The following is an 18,934-nucleotide window of genomic DNA, read 5'->3' as shown; positions in this document are numbered from 1 at the left end:
CAAGAAGATCAATACAGCTGAATGTGTGCATCCCTGCTCTGATGTTAAAGGGAGGGGAGTTTCATTTAGGATGGATGGATAACGAAAGGGTGGGTTTATAGCACTGCTTTCACATGCCCTTATGAATATTTCAAATCCTTCTTAAAAGGAAGCGTCTCACCATTCCACAGTGACCCCGCACCCTCCTGCTGCCACCCTGTCCACTGGCCTGGGACAGCCAGGTTGCATAGGAGGCTTCCACCTGGAACATCTTTTTTGGGAGGAACGTTCATTTATTTATTTAAAAAGGCAGAAATTCCGAGCAAGCTGTCACACAGATTTGCTTGAAGTACCATGAAATCATAAATGCAAGATTGTTGTAAAGAGAGTGGACCTGGTAATGGATATGTCTAAGCCTCCGGCTCTGTAGGATCCTATTGTTCCCATGTTTGGGGGCGCAGCTGAGGGGAGGGACAGGGTGCCAATGTCTTTTTCTTTAAGCGTGTTAATATTGATTTTAGAAGCTCTGTGTTCCAACAATATAAATGCAAATGCCTGTAATTGGGAGCCGCGTGCAGAATTTCTCAACAGAAAACATGTTCAACTTTTCATGACAATGAAAGGAAAATAAAAAGCTGCTTATTTATTGCTGGTGGTTTGAATCCTGGATTTCCTTTCAAGTTACTTTGCAGGGCTAAATAAAATACCTAATTGCAGTGCTTGCAAAATTCAAATGGGTACATTTGTTCTTCTGGTAGCTTGTGGCTATTTGCAGCCTCTGGACACCCTCAGCATTATTTCGGCACATCCATAACTTCTGGTTGTGCTAGAAGGAAAGTATGTGGGGGATTAAAAAAACCCCAAATACTTAGAAGCCCCAAATGCTGCTGGCACAAATTCATGCTGAAGCTGGAATGCGTACTCAAGTGTTGAAAGTGGAAATGGGTGAGGATCTCAAGGTAGCACTTACGAATGATGAGACTAATGCAAAGGGAGGAAGTGTCAGTGAGCATCTCTTTTTAATTCCCTGGTGCCTCTCTCTTCCACCTTTCCCACTCGGGAAGAAGCAGTGAAGGTTCTTGATGGAGCTGAGTGTGTTGAGCTTGCAGGGCTGCTGTGAAATGTGAGAGAGTGCCCGGCTGCCTTCCTGCATCCCAGTCTGTTGGGGGGTTGTGTGTGTGTGTGTGTCTAAGTGCTCACCATTTCATAATAATTACTAATGAAATTCTAGATCTGTAATAACATTTTGGATATCTAAAACAAACCATATGCTTGTAAAAGAAAAAAAACAGGAGAGAGAAAAAAAGTGGAAACAGATCAACTTGAAGCCATAAATTCTTGGTAATAGAGGCCTCTTTCACCCCCCCTTCCTTCTGTTTATGTTTGATAGATATTTTTGTTTCTGCAGGAATGTCAACTCTTAATTTCATGATGTATCATGGGCTTAAGAAAATTGAATTTAATAAAGGCAAAAGATGAATGGCACCTTTAAAGGTCCCAACACTTGTCTTTATTAGCAGGACAAACTGCAGGGTCTCCAAACACTGCTTCTCTCCAAATGAAAGTTTAAATGAAAAGTACAGCAGTGTCACAGGTTAAATTTCATTGCAGGACTGGCTAACGTCGTTAGTGAGGAGTGGGGCTGATTTCATGGGGCTGGTATCTGTTGCCTTAGATACCAGTGGAGCAAACACTGCCAGAGACTGGAAAAATCTCCGCTATAGGAAGTGTGCAGATAAACAGCCTTTTGGGAAAGGTCCTTTACCGCTTGCGCAAAAACTGACCAAATAAGCCCTAAAGAGTGGCTGCGCTTTCACCCAAGACACTCAAGTTGCTCCTGGGGTTCCATCCCTGCTCCTGGCTCCATCCCACAGACCTTGCAGTAATTCTGGATATTGTTAGATTTTCCACATTTTTTTTTTTTAGTATGGCTTTTTTATTTCCTCAGTTTGTCTTAATACGACCCTCCTGGAAGTGCTTTTTGCCTTTGATTCTGGAAGGCAAGCGACGCCTTTGTGTATCAGATCAGCAGCAGGGCTGTCTTTCAGTCTCACTTTGCATCCAGCCACTTGATGGCCCCTGAGGATGTTTCTGGTCCCTTAGGACTGATCTTGGCATTGCAATGCAGTCCTGCTGTGAAATCCAGCCGGTGCATGTCCCTCGCTGGGAGCAGGGATGCTCTTCTTGCCCTGCTGTGGGCTTACCCGCTTCCATGGTCACCCCCTGCGTGGGATGCAGACCTCAGGTGCAATGAGCTGCCCCAGCCTGGTTTGAAGGACGGGGTGGTGTTATCCTGGAGTTAAGCCTGGCTCTGTTGTGATATCCTGTCCATTGGCTTCAAACTTTGCAGTCTTTTTTCTTCTGAACAGAAATTTGCTGCTTTCAGAGCCTATCTGTGGTAGCTCTTTTGAAGGGAGGATCAGCTGTGTCCAGCGTTTCTTACTTAGATTGAGTTTCTTATGTTTCCACGGGTCCTCCTGGGGGCCTGAAGCCAGTGAGTTTTGCTGCATCACAACAGGCAATCTGGGTGATGCTCAGATTTTTTGCCTCTGTGTCCTCTTCCTCTTCCAGCCCACAGGTTGAATTTCATGTCTTTCCTGGGGAAACTTGGTTACTCCTTGTGGGGTGGTATGGCTGTGGGGAAGGATGCATCCAAGCCTCTGCGTGCATGGCAGAGCTTGGCACAGCTGACCGTGGGGAAATAGTTAAGCCCTGTGTCCTCTGCAGCTTGACTGCTCCATGTCTACACCTGGGCACTTCAGCACTGTTAACACTTCATTTTATTTTAATTTTTTTCCGCTAACTTTCCATCCCAGCAGCACGTGCTCCCCACGTGCCCTGATGTGGGCTGTGTGCCTGCTACTCCAAGGGGGGAGAGCTACTCTGCTGTGGCCATGGGCTCTGTCCACCGTGGAAATTGGGTGTTTCTCCTAGCTATTGAAATTATTTCTTGTTTCCATTTACCCACCCAGCTTCTTGCCCTCCCTCTGCCTGCCAGCAAGGTGATGTCACCAGCTCATATGGACGACCTCAGGATAATTTCCGCCTGTGGGTCATGAAGGTTGCAGCCAGGGTCCAAAAACTGTGTTAGTTCCTCTGCAGCGGCTGCGTTTTCCACATGCTAATTTTACTCACAGGAGTTGGATTTTTTTTCTTTATTTTTTTATTATTTCTTATTTGTCTCTTCCAGATGTTTTCAGGCAGTTGTGGTTTTTTTTTGTTGTTGTTGTTAAACTAATTCCATTCATGTTTTAAAAATTTATGAAAGCGCTAATAAAAATGTCAAAGTGGTAAAAATGTTAGCTTTTGCTCTGCTTTGATTAAATTTTGCAAACTGTTTTTGAATATTAAAAAGCAATATTTTTTTTATTCTCTCTCCCTCTCTCTGTTTCTCTCCAGAAGTGATTTGAGAGGCTTGTTGCGTGGATATCACTCAGCAGGCTCATTTGCACTCCAGAACCTTGGTGCCATGGATCTCTATTAAATAACATAGACAAATTATTCTTTAAAGACACCAAACAAATTGTCACTTCTGCTCTTACATTAGACTGGAAGGAGGAAAGGGAGTGGAGAAGGAGGAGGGTGAACACAAAGGATTTTATCGCTTTTATTCAGTGGTCGGCTTTTTTAATTTCATGTATATTTTTTAATAATTGAGAAATCAATCGCAACTGGATTTGTTTAAACTTTTTATTAACAGGTCCATGTAAATTTTTGATCACTGATTATTCAAATAATTGAACATTCTTCTGATGAAGGAACGTTTTTATTTCCCTATCAGCATAAATTGGCTACAAAGAGGAAGATGAAGCAGGGCTTGCTACTGTGCCGTCTCCCATAGGGGATGTACTGGGGGGTGCTTCCAGCTCCTCTTCTCACTCCACAGAGGAGAACAGTGCTCCTCAGCCTTTTCTGGGAAGGAGGTGCTTTGTGCAGTAGCTCCTGTTGTCTGTCTTCTGGTGTCCTCTAAAAGGATGGCAGGGTGGAGAGGCTGGGGCTGGTCTTGGGGAGTGTGCAGCCCCTGTTGCTAAACAGACATGAGCCCATTGCAAGTACATCTCTGTGTTCCCTGGTTAGCATGTGTGAGTGGTGCAAGACCATGTTCCTTAGGTTAGGCTTAGGCAGCGATGTGTGCAGGTGCAGAACTGAACACAGAGAGAGACCTTGTTGCTGCACCATCCTCTGTGCTCGTGGCACTGGATGCGTTCAGTGCTCCAGCACCATTTTCCCACTTGTATTGCAGAGCTCTGTGGTGGGCTTGGTTTTTTTTTTGGTACTGTCAGGCCCCTCCTTTTACAGCCAGCTTGCTAGGCAGGATCATTTCCAGCTTCATTTTTTGTTTGTTTTAAATGAACAGCTGCTTTTCTTTTTGCCTTATTCAGGAAATCATCGAATTCCCTATCCTGAAGCTGAATGGCAGGACGATGGAGATCGAATCCACCTTTCACATGTATGTTCAGCCTGTGGTGCATCCCCAGCTTACGCCCTTCTGTACAGAGGTAAAGTGCAAAGGTTCCCTGGTGCTCCAAGAGTCTCCCTGGGAAGGAGGTTTCCATTGCACCAGGGGTTGGGGTTGCCCCTTCATGGTGTGGCTGCAAGGCAGTGTGTCATGCCAGCCTTGAGTTAAGGACCAGGGAAATGATCTTTTGTCATTGCAGTAGCATGTAAAGACCTGAGTTTGGATTCATAAATAACTCTAGCTATGATCTGCTAACTAAGATAGTTTTATTTACAACTAATGAATGTGTAACTGAGTGACCACAAAATAAAAGCACTTGTGTTAGTTGATGAAGGTGGTGAGTGCGATCTCTGAGGGTTCAAAGGAATAGGGGAATAAGGGTTGGTTTTTGTGGGCTTGTTTTTGGTTTGGTCAGGTTTTTTTTTCATTCAGCACAAAAAGTCAACTGTTTCTGCAAATGCATTCTTCCTTTGCTGTAACCGTCAAAATAAAGTTTAAGTTCCTTTTCCTTTGAGCTATTTTTCCTGTCATTCCACTGGTTTGATGTTGGCCAGTTCAGCGACTAAAGTACTGACTGTGGGAATTGGAGTACCCAAATTCTTCATTCTGTCCCAGTCTCATCAACACTGCAGTGTGGTTTTGGCCTACCTCCATGGCTGCAAGTTTAAGCCCTTGAAGTGCTTGTCCCATGCGTATTAACTTGATGAAAAACGACTCCTCTGTGTTAGGTGGAGTCCCCTTCAGGACCAGCCAGCCCCTTCCATATTTCCACATTGTAAAAACAAATAATCTTTTTTATCCTCTTGTAACTAAGAACCATCTGAAGGTATTTTATTTAAACTTAAAAAAAAAAAAAAAGACTAAGCACAGAAAACATTATTACCCAGAGAGGGGCTTTCAGAAAGCTATAAATGTGTGAAAACAGTTATAATGGAAAGGGGTTTGCAGCCTTAATGCTAGGAGGCTGGACAACTACTTTGGGTGTTTTTATCCCCATGAGACTTTCTGGACATATGCTTGTACAAAATGTGATAAATCTTACAGCTTGCACCTGATCTTGGCTAAAAGCAATGTCATCTTTTAGAGCAGAGCTTAAAACATCCATTTTGCATGTCATCTAAATTCTAGAGAAACGTCATCTCACTTATTAACTCCCACCAAAATTCTGTTTTTCTGGAAAGTCCTCTGTTGCATTTTTCCCCCCCACAGCCAAAAGTTGCAGCTCTTTTCTTGCAGAAGAGTCTGCATGACTTGCTTGGTGTGGCTGTCTGAGCTGAATGGGGCCTCCAGCCTGCTGTAGCCTGAGGGCATTGAGAGTGACTGAGGCATTCAGCCCATCTGATAATGGGCTTCTTAACAGGCTTCCCAGGGAAGTGATGGAATTGCTGTACCTGGAAGTTCAGAAACCCATGTAGATGAGACCCTTAGTGACATGGTTTAGTGGTGGGCTCGGCAGTGCTAGGGTAAAGATTGGACTTCATGCTCTTGACGGTCTTTTCCAACCTAGTTGTTTCTATGATTCTATAATGCTCTCATACTGCAGTGCTGGTTTTTCTGTCTTCTCTTGCTCACAGGAGCCCGGAGCAGATGTTTGTGTCTTCACATGTTTGTGTCTTTTGTGTGGAGCCCTTAAACAAGTGAAGCCAAGTGTGTGTGCATTTGCAGGAGTCCCCAGGATGGACATGGGTGTCTTACCTGCAATGCTATGTTGCAGATGCTGCTGCTGACCTTGGTCTGGTGTCTTGTGTCCAGAGTTGGATAAAAATGGGTAGTGCTGAGGCCTGCAGACAGAATGATCACAGAACCCCAACCTGTGTGTAGTGGTGGTACAAAATGGTCCAACTTGCCGGGTTTGGCAAGTTTTGTGTTGTTATTAACAGCGTGAGCTAGGGAGCTGGTTTTGATCCTAGCCTGGAAGCCACCAGCCTGTGCTCCTTAGTGCCTGTCCCTCCTGGCTTGGTAGTTCCCCTGCCTGTTGCCGTGAGGTTCAGGGAGTGTGATTGTGCTGGAGGAGTAACTGGGCTTGTCCTGAGCCCCTTTATGTAGCACTGACTTTGAAACCCTGCCCCAAGAGCCACAGGTGAGCTGGTTGTATCAAGGACCTTACTAAACATTTGCAAAAATATCCTTTTGTATTTGCATCTGCTTTTTCGTGGAGTCTAGTGGCTATGTAGAGACCTGTGGGGTCAGTGGCTCTTGCTGAGCGGGCACAGGGATCAGTCCTGTGCCACCAGCGCAGGTTCCACTGACACTCTGGGGGACACAGCCAGGACATGCCGTGTGTCCAGCTCCTGCAGAGCTGATTCCCACACAGCTCCAGCACCTGCCATTGACTTTTCAGCTGGTTTCTCTTTTCTGAAAAATACCCATTTTGCTAAATGCCAGTAAAGGGCTTTGTCTAGGCACCTCCACTTACAAAGGGTGAGATTTATTGGCCTCTTTGTCTACAAAGAAAGACCAGGCTTGATTATCAGATTGTACACCAGAGACAAGTGCTTAGGTAATCAGCAAACTGTCTTGGAGTAGAAATACGATGGTTTCCCAGATAAACTCTGCAGGAAAAGCAGAGGTGTTGACATTACACAGGAGCCTGTCTGCTGTGCTGCTGCTTTCCCCTCTCCCCTCTGCTTGCTGCCTTTGCTGTGAAGCAACAGGACTGCTTGGTATAGACTTGGGGGAAGGATTATGGGTTTGTTTGATGTTACTCCTTGGGAGTACTTCTCACATCCCTCTTTCTCCCTGAAGACAGCATGGCACAGGAAGGGTGTCTGCAAGGATGGAGAGCTCATAGCCACCCTCAAGGAGTCCTTTTGCTTAGCTTTTCGTGTGTGTGTGCTCTCCCCAGGCTATAGGATGTTCCTGTGACTCCCCACATCAATGGCCGGGAGCACATCTTCTATTGCTGGCTCACCCTGTAGCCCTAACTTGGTCCTCTTTCTCTTGACCTGTTTTTGTAAAACAAGAAGTCATGAGGCTTGGTTTTCGTGAGGGGTGTGCTGAACGTTTAGACAGAGAAGGTTGAAAGTGCTTCCAAGTGGTTAAAAGCTGTTGTTAGGTATATAAAGCTCATCATGCCCTTTTGGAAGATGCAAGTGGTTTGGCTGATGCCCAAGAAAGTTCATGCCAGGAGCTTAAGTGAAAGGTTCCCTCTACACAGAAGGTGCTTGTACAGGCTTTTTCATGGTACTTTGCTCTCTTTTTATGGTTAATTTTTATTGATTTTTTTTTTCCTGAAGGAGCAGACAATAAAAGTACAAAAAGATAAATGCCTTATAGCTTGTTTATGTTCCCAAGTACTGTGTGCTTCTTAGGATTGCCAGGGAAACTTTACAATTGTGCAGTTTTATGCTTTTATACTTTATTAAAGCTGCAAGACCAGATAATACTGCAGAAACCCAGTGCACTAGGTTGGGTGTTACAGATGGGCATAACTGATAATGGAAAGGATCAGAAAGGGTGAGAGAGTAGAAATCTGGTCCCTTTTGAGCACTCTGACCTATACTGAAATGTACCCATGGAGCAGGTATATCCCTTTGTTTTCATGTGCAGCATGAATCTTGTGTGCAAGTGCGCTTAGTAATGTGTTCTTGTACAGATAAGCTGGTACTTCACTTGGCCTGGTGGGGAAAGAGTCTTGGTCAGGATCAAGCAGTGACTCTTTGGTAGGACCTCTCTGTCCGTCTTCCCATCCCTCCCTTCTCCTGATGGGAAATGTCTGGATGAGGCCATTTCACCCTGTCCTCCCATGGCCATCAGGGGTGCACCACTGAACAGATGCAGTCTTGAAGGTGACAGAGTGGTAGAAGCCATTTACATTGGTGCTGACCATGATACCAAAAGGTTGCCTGTCATCTTTAGTACAGGAAAGACATGGACCTGTTGGAGCAGGTCCAGAGGAGGCCACAAAAATGATCAGGGGGCTGGAGCACCTCTCCTATGGAGACAGGTTGAGAGAGTTGGGGTTGTTCAGCCTGGAGGAGAAGGCTCTGGAGAGACCTGATAGCAGCCTTCCTGTACCTAAAGGGGGCTTATAAGAAAGATGAGAGCAGACTTTTTAGTCAGGCCTGTTGTGACAGGACAAAGGATAATGGTTTTAAAATAAAAGATGGTACAGTAAGACTAAATATAAGACTAAATTTTTTATTATGAGGGTGGTGAAACACTGGACTAGGTTGCCCAGGGAGATGGTAGGTTCCCCTTCTCCGAAAACATTCAGGGTGAGGTTTGGATAGAGCTCTGAGCAACTTGATCTAGTTGAAGATGTCCCTGCTTATTGCAGGGTGGGTTGGGGTGGATAACCTTAGGTTCCTCTGTCATTAACCTTTAAGATCCCTTCCAACCCAGACTATCTATGATCCTTTCCCAAAAGCTCATCTTTCAGCTATTTCCAGAGGTTTCATTTGAGATGCCCTCTGAGAGGCAGAACCAGTACTTTGCAGTAGGTGAGCTGTCCACCTCTGCTAGGTGATGGCGAGAAAAGCAAAACCAAGCCAGTGAGCTTTAAAAACTGCTCTAAACAGATGTGCATTGATCACTCAAATCTCTTTGCCTCTCAGAGTACAGCAAGTCTGTAGGTAGCAGCTGTTACCCAGTTAAAATACAGGTTAATATAAAAATAGTTTCTGGAATATAAAAGAGTGTCTGTATCCCTCCACTTCCTTAAAATTCCACCTCATAATGGCTTGATGAACTTGAGAAACCCACCTAGAGGATCTCTGCATTCTTAAAATTAAAATACTTTCCCTAAAAGGTATATATTACCATTCCGTGGAAGTCACTATGAGAAAATAATCTTTCCACTTACAGCTTATTCAGTGAGTCAGGTATTTGGTATTCATTAAATGTAATTACAGTTTAATTGGAGTTTAATCTCTTTTTTTTTCCCTTCCTTCCTCTGAGTTCAGTGCTGTAAGCCAAGAAGCCAAAGAAACAGAGGTAGAAACCATTGAGCTTCTTTCAGGTGCCACACATTTAATAAACCAGAGCCCTGTGGTTTGTGAGAGGGCTTATGTTTTACAAGTAGGTTGAACTGGTCTACATGGAAGAGTTACTCCTGGGTGGTGGTGGTGGGGCTGTCAGCACCTTTCAACTGGATGCTATGGCTTCTGGAGGCTGGGATGCACGTGCAGGCAGCAGGGCATGCTCCTAGGCTGTGTCTGACCTTTATTTTATGAAAACGTGTGAGATGTGTAGCTTCAGGAAAGTGCCATATGAAGTGAAACCCTGTAGTGTGCACTTGTTTTAATAATGATTTTTTTAATTACTTGGGCGCATTGATGGCAAGCTACTGACCTCCAATATTCAATATGTTAAAAGACAGTTTTGTCAGTTGGAAGGCAGGCAGAAAAATTATCTATTTTCCATGTGCCTCAAGCTGTCCTAGGCAGATGCAGGCAGAGGCCCATGAGACTGCATCTTTTTATGCTTGTGTCTAGCTTTAAGCAGCTAAGCAGCCTGGGTACAGCCAGTAGGACTGTCTGTTGCCAGGACCTGTTCCTAAAAAGTCAGAGTAGATCAGCATTCTGGAAGAAAGCAGTTTTCTTCAGATTTCATTCAGTTTTAAATACAGCTTTGAAATGCAGAAGGATGCTATGATGGACTGTGGGAAACTGTGCGTGCTGGCTGCCCAGCACAGGGAATCATGGCTGGGTCTCACTTACCAATACTGGTGTATTCTGTTCATCTAACGCTGCAATTTTGGTGTCATCTCAAGAGCAGGGGAATGACCAGAGACCCTGGGAGTTACCACCACCTGTGTAAATCAAGGCAACATCAGAACTAGTGAAATGCATGTTGAACAAGGGCAACATTTAGGGCATCAAGCAGAGGGTACCACTGCTCCTCAAGTGGACCCTGCCCTGCTGAGAGCTTGTTGGTTTATGTAGCCCCTCTACCTCTCTGTGTTTAGAACACAGCTATCCCTTGCCTGTGGCTGGGGAGCTGCCAGGGTCACTCTGCTGTGACTGGCTCCACAGCAATGTCCATGTGGGTCACAGGAGCATGTTTTGGTTGCAGTGAGATGGACAGAAGAGGAGACCTCCCTAATGATCTTTTGAGTGCTTCTCTGATGCCTGCTTTCTATTTGTCTCTCATTTCAGCTGACCGGGATTATTCAAGGCATGGTGGATGGGCAACCAAGCCTCCAGCAAGTGCTTGAGGTAAGCAGAGTAACCTTTAGTTCCCGAACTCTGACCTCTGGTCCTGTCGTCCCCTCTTCATCTATTCCCCTGCACCCTTCTCTTGCTGAGAATCGAACCGCGTAATTTGGCTATGATTACAGCTTCATTAGAATAACATTTGCTGTCACGTTGGTGACACTCTGCTGAGAGTATTGAACCATTGATCTGTCATCTCCAGCTGTTCATGTCAAGGGTGCTGACAAGATATCCAAAGTCCTGCCAGTAGATAGGAGAAGAGGCGATTCTTGCTTGAGCCAGTTTTAAAGCACCAGGACATTGCTCAAGACCACCGCTCCAGGAGCTTCTGCCTTCATTTTCCTTCCCCTCTCTCAATGCTTTATTAAATTAATTTTTTTCTACCTATTTAAATGCTCAATAATACATGTAGTATAGAAAGAAAATGCCTCTAAAATCTAATCTGGAGGATATGCAGATGCAGATATAGCCCTAATAATGCCATCTACTTAATGCTGAATTCCTACAGCATTTAGGGCTTAATTAGCTTGGAAGTATTTCTCCATCAATAGCTTTTGTTGGTAGTCAAATAGTGAAGGAAACCTCCTCAAGCAGAGCCTGCTTAGGCTGCAGGTTGGTGTTCGATGCATTGTCCCTGTCAGGATTTCCACTGCTGTGTTACCTAATTGTTCCTAATCAGAATAATTGCAACAATTGCTTATCTGAGGAAATCACATTAAAGGCTTTAAAATCCTCCATGGAGACAGCATTTCATGAGCACTCACATCAGGGAGTTTAGAAAGGATACTGCTTCTGTCCCTTGCTCTGGGGAGCCTCCTGTAGGGATGGCTGGAGGATCCTGGCAGCCCAGGAGATGGGAGATGTGTGGATGAGCAGCTGGGTGCTGCTTTGGGGAGCTTTACTGCAGAAGGCTCTTGTACAGTCAGTCACAGAATGAAGCACTGTTCTCTGCCAGAAAGGCTGTAACAGTGACATGATGTCAAAGATGGTGCTCTGCAAAGGTGACATCCTGCATCCCTGCAAACCTGCAACTCTCCCTGGGCTCTCCAGAGAGCACATATCAGTGATGTGTCTGTAAGCATATGGATGCCTGTGTCTGCTTCCCCAGGAAGGAGAGCCCCTCTTTGCCTGCATGGATGAATGTGTATCACTGCTGTAGTGTTACAGAAGACAGTTTGTTCTGCTTCTAGAGAAGCTTCATGGAGTGTGGAAACACTGGAAAGGTGTTCATACTGTAGCATGTTTCTGAGTTAAAATGAGTTTTGGGTCAGGCAGCTTCTGGGGCATACTGGTTTATTCAGGAGCAGAAGGTGTCGCGTGAGGGAAAAGAGGAGGGATTTCTCTTGCGGAAGCACTGAAAATGCTACTAGTGAGGCTGCATAATAGCAGCTGATAGCCTGTCACTGGAAGATTTTGGGCATGTCATTTGCTAGTTTTACCTGGAATAAGTGTCTGTGCAGGGGTTTTAATCTAGGTTAGTTCCTCCTGGTTAATCCCCGAGGTGGATGTTCATACTCCAGATTAACATGGCCTATTTCTGAAGTGGATCCAGAACATCTGTCCCTGTGGGAAGTTGTTCAGGAATAGTGGATTCACTTTAAATCCACGCTGTCCCCTGAACAAGAAAAACCCAGCCTGGAGATGAAGAGGACATGTGGCTTTGCTTGTTAGTGCCACACAGTGCCTGTGTGTGTACAGCCCTTCCATTTCTCCCCCTCTCACGTATCCTCTTGGAGACGAATGAATTGGAACATGTGAGAAATGCTGTAGGTGAGGGATGCTGTCCCAGGATGCCCATATTTTCCCTTCACCAAATGTGCCCATTTGGTACAGGGAGAGGAAAAGTGGAGGAGGATGCTAGGTAACAGTGCTGTTGTGTTGTCCTGTTAATGCTGTACAACTTCCATCCCTCCACAAGCAGAGCTGCTGTGCTGTCTGATAAGATCATCTCTGCTCTGGTTGCCTGATGTCTCCTATCAGAAATCTTCAAAGGTCCAAACGTGCTGTTGTTGAGATGGCAAGCAAAGAGAGAAGAGAGAGAGGGAGAGGGTGGATAAGATCACAATTTTCTTCTCTCTTGATTGCAAGCAGCTTATCTAAGTGTAACTGTTGTGGCTTGGCCTGTCTCTGCAAAACTCATCCCCTTTTCTTGCCTTCCTTTCAGAGGGTTGACGAGTGGATGGCGAAGGAAGGCCTCTTAGATCCCAGCGTCAAGTCGATTTTTGTGACCTGTGGAGACTGGGATTTGAAAGTGATGTGAGTATGGAAGGGGAGAGAGATTTTCCTGGGCTTTAGGGCTTTATTGCTCCATGCTTGGCTGTAGTGTGTACGTCTTTGTCCTTACAATCATCAGACTGTCCCTAGTCTTTGTTTCTTAGGGAAATCATCATTCGCCATGCATAATTTGAAGTGGAGGGTTGTTTAAGAAGACAGATGGGTGCTGGGCATAGTGCAAGATCACTGCTTAGGATATTCCCTAAAGCAAATTAATCCTTTCAGAACCCCAAGAAAGGCTTAAACTGGAGCTTTGTGATGTTAACCCTTTTATCTGATATACTTTCCAAAGGGATGTATATTTCTGAGTGAATACATGACTGTGTTTCTGTAAACCCAAATCAAGCAATGGTCCTTACCTGACCTCTGCATGCAAGGCTTTCTCTCTGTCATCTTGGCACTCTAACTGGATGTGAATCACAGAATACTCTTTGGAAAGAGAGTACAAGCCAAGTTTGGCATGCTTCATCAGTGTTCTTCCTGGTGAGGTCATCTTCGTCAGCTGGGCAACAAATCTGGAGAGTACTAGGTGGGGACCTGCACTGGGATCTGCAAGTGTCAGTATATGTGTGTATTTTGTTATGAAAATAGCTGGACCACAAACTTAAAAATGTTATTTAAAAAAACAGAGTTAAATGACTGAGAATGGAATTAGTCTAATCTGTAAGGTGTTTGTCATATTGTACTGAATTCACTTGGATTCCTTTATCTTGCTCTTCATTTCCTCAGAGTGCTGGATAAAGACTTCTGTTGTTATCATACCAGTAAAGCATGGGCTTGACACATCCAATGCTGAAGTGACATCTACAACTCGTTAGTAGTGTTACTTGGTTTTCATGGTGACATTGGTTTTCCCAAGTCAGAAACCTAAATAAACTGCACACAGCCTGGGAGCAATCAGCACCAGTTCTTGCCTGCAGAGTGGTCTTTGTAGAGTGGCAGCTCCTTGTCTCTTCTTGGTGTGATTAGCGAGACATGAGATATGAGCACAGAAACAGCAGCAAAAGACTAGCGGAGATGAGAAATTTCCAGTGCTCCAGACAGGGGTGTGGTACTGAATCAAAATCTGGGTCTCTGCTGGGGCTGTCTCCAGAGCTTGTAAATGTTGCCAATTCCTGTGTTACTGGTTTAAGAGTGAGGCTTATTTTTTCTTTAGATATCATGTTTAAACTTTTATTAGAGACTATCACAGACAACTGCAGGGGTGTGCTGTTTCTCATCTGTTCTTTTTCCTCAGTTCTTTACTCCTGTATTGCTGTTCTGAGAGTCCAGTTTACCATTTTTGGTGATGGCTCTGAAGAACAGAGTTATCTTTCCATCACTTTGTCAGTGAGATAGCAAGGTTCCCAGACAATGGCATCCTAACTTGGTGTCTGTATGGAGCAGGCTACCCTCTGGATGTTTGGTTACTGTAGTTTTTGGTTCAGAGCTCTACAGTGGGCAAATAGAGGTAAAGGTGAGCTCCATTTGTGGTGAGCTGTAAGGGTTGTGGGGTGAACTGGCTCAGCAGGACGTGCAGCTCTGAAGCAGAGATGCTCAATTCGCCATTTGCAGTGGTCTCTCGCATGGGTTGTGCCTCACTAGTCAGCTGGAAAAAGAAGACTCCACTCCTGGCCATGAGATTGCAGCAAGTGGTTCATTTCTCCCTCTTCCTCTTAAAAAAATTTTTTAAACCATTAACTTCAAAATTCAATCCTGAAGCATCTCCAGGGCAAAGCAGAAAATACATTTTGTGTTCCCAACCACGTGGATAGCAGGAGTCTGGCTGCAGCCGCTTGGTGAGTAGCCCATCACGCCGCTCTGTTGCCGATTGGGTGCTGCAGCGTGTAGCGTCACATCTGATTAGCACCGTGCCAGTGACTGAGGCTTGAGTGAGGACTCCCTGCCAGCTCTCACTAGCCTCATTTCCCATTACTTTTATCCGTCACCACAAATGCCGAGTCTCCCTCCTGAACTAATTAAGTTTGCGTGTGTTTAGACACATTGCCAAATAGGGTTTAGCAAAGCAGAACTGAGCATCTCTTTTTAAAGAGGGAAGGCAGAGAGCTGAAGTAGGGCTGTTCAGGCAGGGAGATAGAGCCTCAGAAATGTGGAACCTCTAGGAGGTTTTCCAGGGAATCACTCCATGATTCCCTACAAGACTTGTGGTGTAGCTGGTGCTCTTTGCTACTGTGTCGAGACTGCACACTGGACACAGAAGGCACTGGGACAGTGGAAGGGGAGGCAGTGCTGCTTGTCCGTATTTGGAGGAGCATTGGTGGAAGCATTGCGTTGTAGAAACCCACTGTATTGCAGAGGAATTCAGGACAATGAGGTGAGTGCAGCGCTTCCTGCCTTAGGGAGCAGCACCTTTGGGCAGGTCCATCCCTAATTCTGCTGCTCCTTTTCTGAGCTTCCTTAGTGTTGACAGCGAGGCAAGCTCCAATCCGCTTACCCAGTGTCTTGTTTGGTTTGAAGTTCCTGTCCTCTGCTGTCCTTAGCTCTGCTATTGGTGGGAAACCATGCAGCCGTATTCCTGGCTTCTCCAGGAATGACCTGGGCATTTAGTTTGGCTTCTTTCTGCATGTATTGTTGAAGAGCTGAGGTGTGGTATCTTCTGGACAGGGCTGTCTACTGTGAGTGCTTCCAGTAGGTGCCAGAGCACTGGGAGGCACAGTGGGATGAGCGACCCAGATGAGAGGAGTGCCTGGAGCAAAGAGGAGGAATCTACAAGCCTGTCAATGATGGATGTGGGGACAAGGTGGGGAAATAGGCCTGTCAAAGCCAGGAGTTATGACATGTGTAGCACTCCTAGCTCAAAGAAGAGTACCAGAGGAATAGCGATTGTCAAGGTACTGCTCTCTGCTGATGGGGTTTGTCAGAATCTTGACTCTTCAAGGTTCGAGATGGAAACAGGTGCTAAAGGACCTGTGAAGCCTCTGCTTGGCTTGGGGGTCTTCCGGGAATGAGGCACGGTGTGGCTACAGACTTGATTGCTCTTGAACCTTGGAGCTTTCTTGGAAGATCACAGTGCTGTTTGTCTGGCTTCTCTCTGACAACAGGGAGCAGTAGTCACAAGGAGCTGGGTGCCCAGAAGAGGACACCAAACATCTGGAAAGGGCTCATGGAGGTTCAGCATGAGTGGAGGTCCTCAACTATGCTACCAAAGTCTTTGTTATGGGTGTGGTGCACCATCAGAAGGATTGGCCCTGTTGAAAGGATTTGGACACTGTTGGAGAGAGCCCGTTGCATGAGAGGGCTCAGAAATGGAGCACTGATCCTCTACTGGCTGTGTGTGGATCAACCAGCTTTCAGCGCTCAGCGTGTGTGTGTGAACCAGGCTGGAGTCAGGGAGACAGCAGCTCTCCTGCCAGCCCTCCCCTTCCCTCTTGTTAAGATGCAATTTCTTTAATGAGGAAAACCTCTTGAGTAGGAACATCACCTTTCTGAAGGCTTGTCCTGACAAGGCAGTTCAAGCCGACAGAGCCACATATCAACTTCAGCAAATATCAGTCACTCATTACAGAGACTCTTCTCCCCCCCACCCCCCAGCAACACCCCTCGTTCCTAGACAAGGGAATGAATCACACTCCTGCTCTTGAATACATCATGACAAGTCGTGGTTCTAATGAGAGAGGGCCATTCATTCTGGGTGGAAAGTTCCCTGTGTCGACACAGAAATGTTATTAATTAAAGAGAGCTACCTGAAGCAAAAGATGAAAGGAGCACCAGACCTGCCAAGCTAAAATATGAGTGGGGATACAGCCTCGTTAGGCACACGGTCCTCGGGCCTCCGCATGCTCATCAGGAGGATTCCTTTAGCCTGTTGCAAGGAGCTATCCTCCAAGTTTAACAGCTTCAGGGATGGATTCAGATACCTGGCATAGTCTGTTTTAGTGCTTGGACCTCATCCTGCACCTAGGGTGGAACTGCCACTACTCATTAAGCAAATTGCATTGATGTGGCATGGGGTGGTGAGGGTAACGTGCCTCTGAAGGGCTGAGGGAGCTACCGACTGCAGGAGACAGTTTTAGTGGAAAAGGGTACTCAGTGTCTGTTAGGGTTGAGCCCTTGTAATGTAAGCTCTTTAGTGTGGTTTATCTCCTCTGAAATGTCAAATTGCCTCCCTCCATGTATGGAACTCGTTTGCCTGCTCTTAAGCACAACATGAATTAATCCTGTCAACGGAAGAAGCGTTTTTACTGTGTGTTCATAGCTACAGAACTGAGATACAATGAGGTTAAGTGATGTGCCTATGGTTGTGCAAGCAGGCAGAGGCAGAGAAAGGAGCTGAAGCCACATGTGTGGCTTGGACCTCCACCTTCATGTCAAAAGCATCAGTTAATCCTCCTTCCAGTTTTGGATCATTCTGCAAATGCATTGAACATAGGTGTAGGCTTTAGTCTGTATATTCTGGCATGAAGACACTTGTACTGCACTTACTGTGGCTGATCAAAACATGTTAATTTATGTCTTTACAGGAAACTACTGCTCAGAAGTTTTTTATTTTCTTAAGTAAGTGTTAAAAGGCAAGTACTCTCTAATATAGTGATAAAACACAGTGAAGTGTCTTGAGATGTTTATAGCCCTTGGTGCTCTTCCTAGGTTGCATATTAGTAAATTCTGAGCAGTAAATTATACCATTGCTTAATTTTATCTCACTGGTTTAATTCTTTCTTTGCAAGTTACACAGGCTGGGAGGATGCTTGCCTTCCTAGGCCAGTTTGCAGTGTGGCAATGGGTTGGTCTTTCCAGCCTTCCATCCTGGAGGCTTGGTTTGAGATCAGCCTTAGGTCAAGAAGAAGGATTGATGGTGTTAGTGTCCCTTGTGATGCTGTGCTTTATCTCAGGACCAGGAAGGGGTTAGCAGCTTCTGCCTGGGGGAGAAATTGCAGACAGCCACTGGATGGAGTGAGTGGGACCTCACTACCTCGGGCAGTTGTGGGAAAGGCAGGAGAAGGCGTAGGGGGGGCTGGTTGGGTGACAGCAGAGCAGGAGGTATGTTCAGAGGGTGGCTTTGAGAGTAACTAGAAGGAGTTGGTAACTGAAAGATAATGTAGTGATCTGTATTTAAAGATTAATAAAACAATTCCTTTCCAACTAAGATCTTCGATTAGCTTGTTGTTGCTTTTAGTGGGGATCATTTTGCTGACCAAGTCTATGGAATATCTCCTCGCGCGGTGACATTGCCTGAAGGAAGAGGGTGGTGTGAACTGCAGTGAGGGATGGGACTGAGTATCCAGGGTCAGGAACCTTTTGAGTCAGCTCTGCTGATGGAGTCGTTCATGTAATTACAACCTAAAGTGCTTTGCCAGAGCTAAGCAAGAGAGCCTTGTGAGCATGCTCTTCTCTAGCACTTACAGGGAGTAGCACTGACCCCATTCACTTCTGTGACCCTGCATCCAGATTTTTGTTTTTAAAGGAAATGATATCACTTATGCAAAATAAATTTTGGGGTTTAAGATTCCCTCATCTGTACACTCTCATTTAAAATGAACATAGCACACTTTTGTTATCCTTCTGTAGCAGTTCGCCTGTCTGTCTCCTGTTCTTGCCTTTGTTTGAAATCCATTGATTGCATGAGCTTCTGTGAGTTGTCTGAGATGTGTGATTCTGGGAATGCCTTTGGGTTAAGCTTTGGACATGAAATCTTCACATAGGGATCATCATGCAATGGACTATCACCTTCAGGTCTGCTACTTGTCTGGCACGTCATAGCAAAGACATTTATCATAGTCAGGGCTGTAGTGGCCTCAGATTTATTGAGCTGTGATGCCCGATGCACTCTGGGGAGCACAGACTTTGCTGCCTGGGAATTAGGACCAAAGAAGTTGGAAACAGCATGAAAGATGGTGGAGAAACTTAAAATAAATTTACAGTGTGTGAGGGAATGAGACAGGCATTGCATCGAGTACTTTATTTCCTGTGCTGAACCATTGGGATGGGGCAATGAATAGAGAAAGTGGATTTTCCATCCCTGGGTAATTTAACTAGAGCTGTATTTGGAAACAGTCACACTGAACTGAAGGCAAGCCACTGGTTTTGGTGTCATCTGCTCATACCTTAAGGAATCATAATTCCCTATGCA

At 45.4% G+C, this 18,934-nt stretch overlaps 1 protein-coding gene across 1 annotated transcript in view; it reads left to right on the top strand.

Moving 5' to 3' along the window:
• ERI3 (ERI1 exoribonuclease family member 3) overlaps window positions 1–18,934 on the top strand; it is a 120,177-nt gene that overhangs the window by 8,238 nt on the left and 93,005 nt on the right. The window contains exons 2-4 of the mRNA XM_010010316.1: window positions 4,362–4,478; window positions 10,537–10,596; window positions 12,758–12,849. Of these exons, the coding sequence (XP_010008618.1) occupies window positions 4,362–4,478; window positions 10,537–10,596; window positions 12,758–12,849 (269 nt within the window). The remainder of the gene's footprint in view (window positions 1–4,361; window positions 4,479–10,536; window positions 10,597–12,757; window positions 12,850–18,934) is intronic.

Source organism: Nestor notabilis, unplaced genomic scaffold (genome assembly GCF_000696875.1).
Source record: "Nestor notabilis isolate BGI_N333 unplaced genomic scaffold, ASM69687v1 scaffold8042, whole genome shotgun sequence".
Classification (NCBI taxonomy): Eukaryota; Metazoa; Chordata; class Aves; order Psittaciformes; family Psittacidae; genus Nestor; species Nestor notabilis.
This window is presented reverse-complemented; position numbering and strand designations above follow the sequence as displayed.